Source organism: Phalaenopsis equestris, unplaced genomic scaffold (assembly GCF_001263595.1).
Source record: "Phalaenopsis equestris unplaced genomic scaffold, ASM126359v1 Scaffold000276, whole genome shotgun sequence".
In the NCBI taxonomy this organism is placed as follows: Eukaryota; Viridiplantae; Streptophyta; class Magnoliopsida; order Asparagales; family Orchidaceae; genus Phalaenopsis; species Phalaenopsis equestris.
Genome location: NW_018164718.1, coordinates 907,100 through 916,884, shown reverse-complemented (window position 1 = coordinate 916,884; position 9,785 = coordinate 907,100). Strand labels below are relative to the sequence as shown.

Sequence of the window (9,785 nt, the reverse complement as noted above, 5' to 3'; positions counted from 1 at the left end):
TTGTTTAGCGAGTCGAACACGAGCTGTTCACGAACAAAGAGTCATTTTGACAACCCTAATCACGTAGCCATAAGATGTTAAGGATTGAGGCAAGATTTAAAACATCATTTTAATCTAAATTAATAATTTTTATTCTATTTTCTTCATAATGCTTTTAATTGATTATAAATCTTTGTAGCCTTGTAGTCAATTAATTTTTTTTTAAAATACTACTCATCAAAGATATATATATATATAATTGATTAGCAGTATTTCGAGCCAAAACGAGCCGAACACGAACGAACAAATATTTGTTCGTGTTTTTCGTGTTCGCCTCATTAACTTAGCGAACGAGCCGAACACGAGCTTCTTAACGAGCCGAACACGAGCCGTTCGCGAATAACGAGCCGTTATGACAGCCCTACTTGGAACCTAGAATTTGAAATCTCCAATTATTATCATAGTATTTTTGTCTTATGATATGATATACTATTCATGATATTGTATTTGTTGATAAATAACAAAGTTTAAAACTCTCTTGCAAGGTCCTCACATTCCATATCCCTCATGGAATATATCCAATTGCGAACAACAATTAATGGCTTATTATGTTATGGTTGTGCTAAATTTAAGAGTAAAGTAATTGAGATGAGTAATGCGTGAGCTTATATGTTATCTTGGACAACTTGTCAAGCAAAGAAGTAACAATATATCTATACTCCTAATAAGAGTACATAGATGGCTTGATTTCATGTCTTTGTGAAAAACCTGCGAGTATATTAGTACCCTCATGAGCTCAACAACAAAGTTAGATACAACAACAACAATAACAACAACAACAAAGCCTTACGAGCATATTAGTACCCTCATGAGCTCAACAACAAGGTTAGATACAACAACAACAACAACAACAATAACAACAAAGCCTTAATCCCACTACGTGGGGTCGGCTACATGAATCATTTTTCTCCATTGCATCCTATTTAGTGTCATATTTTCATTTAGTTCTAGTAAATTAAGATCATTTTTAATACAATAAGCCCAAGTCTTCTTAGGTCTACCTCTGTCTTTCTTAACACAAGTCGAATCTAAAACATCTACTCTCCTAATCGGATCATCAGATGGTTGACGTTTAATGTGACCACCTCGACTACAATACAGCCGGGCAAGGAAACTGCGATTTGCGTCATTCAAACGAACGCGCTGGGAGACCATAATTTCAAGTTCAAGCCTACAAAAATCAAAGCTCGTTTCATCGTGATATTAATTTCCAAAGAGTTTTGAACTAAAAATTTTGAATGTTTTGGGATTCAAATTTTCTTTTAACTTCACGTTTATGGGATGCATTTTTTGAAAACAAGTCAAGAAATTCCCTACAAATAAGTTCGCGTAACAGTCTTGACCTTTCAATATAATTTGGCAAGAAACGACAGAAACAAAATAGAAAACTATCCGCACATTCCACCGTCAACAACACAGTGAGGATTTTTTTTTAAGACTTCTACTGGAATAGATATAAGTTTAAATAGATTCAAAAGAATTTGGCACAAATAGCCATTGATCTTACTTCTTAAATTTTGCATGAACAATAAAATGAATTTAATTTCAGACATCTAAAGAAATTTCAATGATAAATAAATTACAGGATAGTGTAAGAGATTATGCATTAATGAGAAGAAATTTCAAAGAATTTGAATCTGTTGAGATGCTACCAGTTTCCAGTTTGAGACCCGAGGACATGGAATAATCATATACAACCAACCCATCCATTTTCTTCCACCATATTTACTGTCCAATGAATGACCTTGAGATCCAGCCGGATGGGAGGAAACAACTATAAAATCATCAATTTTTGTCGCCCATCATAGATACTGTTCTACGAACGAAAGCGCTTTCCTTGAGATTAATTTTCAATAAGGCTTACTCAGTTTGTTATGTCTCTTGAGCTGTACCTTCAACTTCTTACCACCCAATTGGAAACCATTCATGACATCAATAGCAGCTTGTGCAGCTTCTGGTGAATCATAACTTACAAAACCTGCCACAAAGATACGATGGAAGAGAAATTTAGGAAAGTGCTTCCGGATAAAAAAGTGAATAAAGCACAATTTGCTTACCAAAGCATTTACTGGCACCAGTTGCTTTGTCAACAAAAACCTTAGCACTCAAAACCCTGCCAAATCTCTGAAAAGCATTTGAAAGCTCTTGATCACTATATTCTTGGGGAATATGATAAATAAACAGATTAGCTCCAGGAGGTCCTGCAGATGGGAGAAAAAAAAAACAAAAAAAAATCAGTAGGTTAAAGAAAAATGAAAGATGCGGGAAGCTCTACAAACAGTAATTTAGCAGCTTATGTTAACCTTCAATCTGTCCCCCAGAACCAGTACTGTGGCTTGAAGAAGATGCAGCAACGTTATTCTCATTCACAGGTGGATTTGAATTATGAGAGTTATTTGAATGTCTGTGGCTCAATATACCACTTTGGTATGCAAGAGGATACTGAAGACCTGGAAAACCAGCGCCTACATAACCAGTAGACTGCATTGATGTAAAATTTCTAGGTACCGTGCTTGGGGAGAGATCATGGTTGGTCCCACGTATTGCATTTCCTTGACTAACGGGTGAAATCATATTACTGAATGCAGCTTGATTTTGCATTGACGCTAAAGAGTACTGCATAAGACCATAGGCTCCAGGAGCCTATCCAAATAAGAATAAAATTAAAAACATCAGCGTCATCATGATGCAGAAACATCAGATGTTTTTGAAGCATGACATGAATTAGAAAAAAATAACAGACAAAATAGTTTTTAAAATGAATTTTGGGAGTAAAAATAACGTATTCAAATCAATCAAGTACTAGTATATATAGCCTATCCTTGATATATCTAAAATAACCGTGTTTCCAATTGTTGAAAAAAAAGCCGAAATTGCTCAAATGTCCAGATAATGAGGGGCAGCCAAATTGAAACATTATGAAATCTAGGAAACTGCCCTTAGTAGAAACACAAATTTACAAATTTCATTCGCCAAATATAATACATGTAATATGTTACATTATAAATTAAACATTTGAATAAACTATTATTTCCTTTATTCACAAGGCTGAAAACAGTAATTGGCCTCATTTCTTACATAATAATATGATATGGTGACCATTAAGCTAAAAGATCGTTTCATTTCTTCCTAAGGCTGACAACTGCAGGTAGCCTAATTTCTTGATTATCATCTTACACGAATAAATAGTATGACGAGCTCTCACATAAAATTATCAGTGCTATTATGTGGAGTGTAATTGAGTTGATCATTTGTTCACTCAGAACCTTAATAATCGCTGTTCATGCTTGACAGTAAGTTTGTCGGGAAGCTTCATGGTAAGCTTGCCGAGGGGTACAATGGCAGTCCCCCCTATTTCGGATTCGAGAGCGCTACCCCTGCATAATTTTATTTCCTGAACAGGGTTCCACTGCCCCCAAATGCAATGCCCTGGAGCTCGGAAAGAGCGCAGAACAACTCCACAGAGCCTAATCCATGTTCAGAAACCTGAGAGCACGGCATTGCAGCGCCCGGAGGTCAGCGTCATTTGGAGCACCATTGCGCTTTATTGCAGCGCCCAGTGCCAGTAATTGTATTGGTGCAGTTCTCTGATTTAAGTTTCTATTCTGCTAATTGAAGGTGTGTGTGTTGAGAACAAGATTTCAATTTTTCTTGTGTAAGGGTGAGAGGAATGAGTATTCTTAAGTTTCAAAGTATGAAGAGGTTTGAGTGTGGTGTAATTTGTACTATGCTCCTCATTTTCTTCATAGTGAATTTTTTGGTCTGGTGTGACTCCGTGGTTTTTTCCCATTCTCGGTTTTTTCCATGTTAAATTTTTGTATTTTTTATATTTTCAGTGATTTCTTGTTTTGTATGCTTCTATTCTAAATTTTACTTCGGATCTCTCGAATCGGTTTCTGCATCTCTCCTAACAAATGGTATCAAAGTGGTATTTTTTAAAAATATTTGGTTCGAGTGTGAGCAATGTTGACCTCATTTTTAGTGAGGTCTTAGTTTCTTACTCCCATAACCCAAAATCTAGCCTTAGGAGTTCTTATTGACCATCCTAGCGGACTAGCGATGGAACCCACCTCCCGTAGAACTTCAAACCACTTCTCGACTCATTTTTGTGAAGAGCTCGCATGAGTGATTCCAAGCACTCAACTTCTAGTTGCTAGGGCTAAGGACCAACATGTAGAGAATTCGAAAATGAGTTCCTACAGGATCAGACAACCTTAGGTGAACCCTCAATGACTCGAACACTCGCAAACGCAGCACTTCACGTACTCGCTGCACCACGCACGAAGTTGACACATTTTTTGCCCGACCGTCGGCGAACTTGTACGGACGACCCTGAATGACCAAACGGACCGCACCGGCACGTCCAGAACGTCAACTTTAGCTAGAAATGACACTCATATTGCTATGATTTGGCAAGCGTAAATGGTATGAAAATAGATGCATATTAATTTTAATTGAAGGAAAAGAGTTTAGGCTCAACCCGGGTTAGATTCGGGCTAGACATAACCCAATTGTGTCGGGTCGGGCCGATAACCCAATTTACAATTTGAAATTTCATAATTTAAAATTTTAAATTATCCCGCCTAAACTCTTCTTACTAAATTTAATTAGACATTATTATATTCTAATTAACCAGCTGCTTGAATGGAAATCATTTAATTTCCCTCGTAACGGTTCACTGCACATTTCGTCTACACAATTCAGCCTCTCCTCCCGCTCTCCGAGAACTCCTCTCCCGCTCGTCGCCTAATTCATTCGGTCTCCCCCCTCACCTGCTCCTCTCTCCCATTCGACTCCATCTTCCTCTCACGAAGAGATTCGGATCCTCTCCTCGCCACGGAGTCTCGACCGCTCAATCCCGCACTCCTCTCCTCTGCATCGAAGCTCTGCTCGCCTCTTCCTCGTGCGACCAGAACCCCCGCACTCCTCTCTGAACCGAAGTTGCTCGCCTCTCGTCTCCTCAGGCCAAATAGCCCGCAGCGCTCGCCTCCCTCTCTCGACAGAAATCCCGCTCGACTCGTCTTCTCCCGGCCTGCTTCGCCTCTACCGCTTGATCTCGCCTCCTCCTCCCTGTGCCGAAATTCGCTTCTCCCCTCTGCACCAAAATCTACTCCCTTCATTCGACCTCCCTCTGTCGATCGAGGCCTCTCCCGACTCGACCTCGCCTACCTCTCGGCCCGATTCCCTCCTCCCCGCTTGGCTCTCCATCGTTCAGCCAAACGTCGGATCGGGCTCTCTCTTCCTCCCAAGACTGAAGCCTTCACCTCTGTCTCCCTGTTCTCGCTCGACCAAACTGAAGCCCGCTGTTTCCCTTCACTCTCCTTTCCTCTTTGGCCCGAAGTAGAAGCCCGGATAAGCTCTGCCCTTCCTCTACACTCGACGGGTATCTGCTGGAAAGAACTTCTAGTATATCCTGGCTAATGTTTTTCATGGATGCATAATCACAGTAACAACACTTCAAGCCCTCAACTTTTTTCTCCATGAATCTGATAACAAGTAAGCTCGGTAAATTCATACTTCTTATGCTATATTTTTGAATATTATGTGTTGTATTATTGTTGACCTTTTACCGTTATGATTATGAATTGCACTTCTTTAAGGTTTATTATGAATTGAAACACTCATAGAGTAGGTAAGTTTAGGTCCATATTGGGAAGACATGCAAGTTTAATGGCATACATCTGTTCATATCGTCAAAAGTTTGTCTGTTATTGTATTCATACAAGAAGTGGTTGAGGTGTTTGATCAGAAAACTTTTGTTGTTGTATTGACTAGATTTATTTTCTTGAAGAAGGATCGGGAGGTCATTCTAGCTTGTGATTTTTTTACTATTCTTTGCCTTACACTTTCGCTATTTTTGGGACTTAACATATGTTGCTTGGAGTTGTTTTAAGTGCTGACTTCAGACTTTTAAAAAGATGTTACGACTTGTTTTATGTGCCGTCTTTAAGCTTTTAAAATACTGTTTGAAGCTTTTAAAATGGTTGATTTGGGAGTTGTTTGAAAGTGTTGTCTTGGGCTAATATGAGCACTGTTTGGAGTCGTCGATCGCTGTAGGAGGTTATAGGAAGTGTCCAGGTTGTTGTTTGGAGTTGCCGATTGCTGTGGGATGTTGTAGGAAGCGTCGAAGTAGCTGTTTGGAGGTGCCAATAGTTATAGGCTGTTGTAGGTAGTTGTTTGGAAGCTCTGGGAAGCTTAGAACTGCTGTAGATTGCTTAAAACTAATGTTTGGGTGTTGTCCATTGCTGTAGGCCTGCTGTTTGGAGGTGCCAATAGCTATTGGCTGTTGTAAGTAGTTGTTTGAAAGCTGTGGGAAGCTTAGGACTGTTGTAGGTTGCTTAAAATTGATGTTTGAGTGTTGTAGACTGTTGTTTAGTGCTTTTTTGGGCTGAGAAATGGTTGTATAAGTGTTGTTTGAGACTATCGATCGCTGTAAGAAGCTGTAGGAAATGTCTAAGTTGTTGTTTGGAGTTGTTGATCGCTGTAGGAGGTTATAGGAAATGTCAAAGTTGTTGTTTGGAGTCGTCGATCACTATAGGTTGTTGTTCGGAAGTGTAAAATGGTTGTTTGAAGTCATGAAAGCTATAAGTTGTTGTTTGGAAGTGTGAAATCGTTGTTTGGAGTTGTTGAGAGATATAAGTTGTTGTTCGGAATTGTAAAATGACTGTTTGGAGTCGTTGAAAGCTATAGGTTGTTGTTTGGAAGTGTGAAATGGCTGTTTGGAGTAGTTGAGAGCTGTTTTGAAACCCTTAAACACTGATTTTGAAGCCTTTAAATACATGATTTTAGGACTGTTTAGGGACTAGTTGGGCTGCACTTCTTGGGTCGGTCTAGCGGCTTAGGGGTTGTGTTTCTTGATTCTATCCCATGGCTTTTTGTTCGCACTTTTCTGAATCTATTTGGTGACTTTTGAACCTCTTTTTTTTCTTACTCAATTGGAAGACTTTTGGGTCGATCAAAACACTGTCTTGAAACAAACTTAAGCACTCTTTTCGAGAGTTTATTTAATTACAGTTGTTAAAAGATTTTAAACGCTTTTAGGTTGATTCACTTGTTATTTCTCCCATTTGATTTGTTAGTTTTGAAAGTGGGTCAACCTTCTCTTTTCATTTGTTTTGTTACTTTTGTTAAATGGTTAAGTCTAAAAAATGAAAATTTCTGATTTAATTACTTAGAAGACATTTAGAAATATTTGAAGATTAGTTGAAAAAACACTTAATTGAAGGTAGAACACCTTGAATCACTTTAAGCACAATTTAAAGTGTAGTTTTCTTAGATTTTAGGAGCACACCCGAGGTGAAAGTTCATCTACATATTTCTCAGTGCAGGCTTCCAAGATTTTAGGAACACATCCTAGGTGAGAGCCTATCAACCTGATTCTCAGTGCAGACTTCCTAGATTTTATGAGCACACCATAGGTGAGAGTCCATCTACCTGATCCTCAGTGTAGGCTTCCTAGATTTTAGAAGCACATCATAAGTGAGAGTTCATCTACCTAATTTTCAATGTAGGCTTCCTAGATTTTAAGAGCACACCCTAGGTGAGTGTTCAACTACCTAATTTTCGAATGAATGATGAAGTTAAGCACTTGACCATAATTCATAAACTGATTAAGACACTAGACATGAGAATGCACCGAGACGTAGTTCATGCTTCCTTAATTAAATCAATAGTAAAATTCTCGTCATGACTTAACCTATAGTGAAACCCAATGCACCAGAATTTGAGCTTGAACATTATACTCAAATCCTCCTGGCAATTGAGGATATTTGTTAATGCCACATATAAATAACCGGACTAGTATAAGTCTAGGGTCTAGGTGGCGAGGGCGATGACGATACTGCTTATGTTTGTTTAAACGAGGGACACGAAGTGAGATTATTAGAATAGTGTCTCCTACCTCAAGGACCTTTAATAAGGGAGAGGAAATAACCGATGATACTATTCGCCGACTCTTTGTGGGATTATTGCCCCCGACACTCTTAGGTTGTCAGTAGTTCTAACACGATTAGAGTAACTAGACTGTGAACTACACGACTTTACAAAATATTTACAAAAATAAAACAAAATCTCTTTTGCATGTTAAAAAGAACTCTGCATAAAAAAAAGACTTAAACGACAGCTTTTGCATGGAAACCAAAAAATTTTTCTATGGAAATTTCGAAAAGGTCCATGACTAATCACTTAGATTGAGGTTAAGGAGTGTCCTCCGTAGATTGTCGGGATGGTAACTCATGTTCATGATCGGGAAGCACACAGTCCAGCTCTGAGCAAAAAATTTTTCTATGAAAATTTCGAAAAGGTCCATGACTAATCACTTGGATTGAGGTTAAGGAGTGTCCTCCGTAGATTGTCGGGACAGCTTTTGCATGGAAACCAAAAAATTTTTCTATGGAAATTTCGAAAAGGTCCATGACTAATCACTTAGATTGAGGTTAAGGAGTGTCCTCCGTAGATTGTCGGGATGGTAACTCATGTTCATGATCGGGAAGCACACAGTCCAGCTCTGAGCCCCCACTTCTACCAATATCCTACACCCAGTTCTAGTCTTTCATACATGGATAAGGTTTTCTTTTGCTTGTGATTTCTACGACTCGTTCTCTGACATTCGTGCTAGGTTTTCTCGTCTTGTTTATTTTTCTTGCAAATGTATTTAAATCTGCTGCAAATCATATTATGCTCGTAATATTAATCACGCAACAGTAACAGATGCCCAGGTACGCTTTTACAGTTTATCCACAGCATTTTACTTTACTGCATTTTATTTCTCATGTATTTTTTGTTTACCTGCAATTTGCTTATTTTGCATGCTAAACCAAAACAAAAATAAGACAACCAAAATTTTGACACCAAAATTGTGAAACATAAACCACCAATTTCAAACACTTAAACCATGGAGTCATCGCTACAACAGGAGCTTGAAGCCAACTTTGTGGGCAGCACGATGAGGAGCTTGGATCAAGCGATAAGAGGATCTTCTTCAACAATCTCTCTCCTTAGTTTAAATAGCAACCCATTGGACTTTGAGGTAGCTCGCCCAGCGCGACGTAAGTCCTCCCATCCTCTTTAGGCTCCTGCACAACCATGTTGTGCAGCGTAAGTCCTAACGCGCCTTAGGTTTCGAGGTTGTCGTATGGTACGACGTAAACCCTCCTATCTTTGCGGGTTATTTGCATAATCAGATATTATGCAAATATAAGTCCTAAATAATAAAATTGGCAGGATTAAACACCTAAATAACATCGTCTTCAAAACTCAACCACACATTAGGATAGTTTGTGAAGTCACTGAGGTTTCTCCTCATGATCTGTGACTCTCCATATTTTTTTCTTTGTTTGGACTCCTGAAAATAATTGTTCCTATTTGAGTCACTCATACTTGTTTTTCCACGTCTTATCGTGAAAACTTAAACCTTGAAATCTTGAAGACTGGTACATGTGATCATTAACGAGAGTTTTCTCAAGTGACCCCAGTCATTTGGGATGTAATTAACTATAAGTGCTTGCCTCTATAAAAAACTTGAAATCAATGTAAAATAAATCTTATTTAATATTTGTTTTAGATAGGGGAACTTGTCGGATACATATAAAAGGTTTGCAGATTAAACGGATGTCACAATTCTCTTAGTTTACAAGATTTGGTCTATCGCCAATGTATACACTTATCTTTCGGGAGAGTGTAGTATTCACGGTATCGGACACAATTATGCAAACTATTTGACTAATGAGATCTATTTGGTCTCATTT

General features: G+C 38.5%; 1 protein-coding gene across 1 annotated transcript in view; it reads right to left on the bottom strand.

The window, feature by feature from the left end:
* Positions 1-1,529: 1,529 nt before the first annotated feature.
* Positions 1,530-9,785, bottom strand: part of LOC110024852 (RNA-binding protein BRN1-like) — a 48,474-nt gene continuing 40,218 nt past the window's right edge. The window contains exons 7-9 of the mRNA XM_020725026.1: positions 2,343-2,682; positions 2,097-2,240; positions 1,530-2,017 (exon numbers count right to left, since the gene is read on the bottom strand). Coding sequence (XP_020580685.1) covers positions 1,890-2,017; positions 2,097-2,240; positions 2,343-2,682 — 612 coding nt within the window. The 3' untranslated portion in view covers positions 1,530-1,889. The remainder of the gene's footprint in view (positions 2,018-2,096; positions 2,241-2,342; positions 2,683-9,785) is intronic.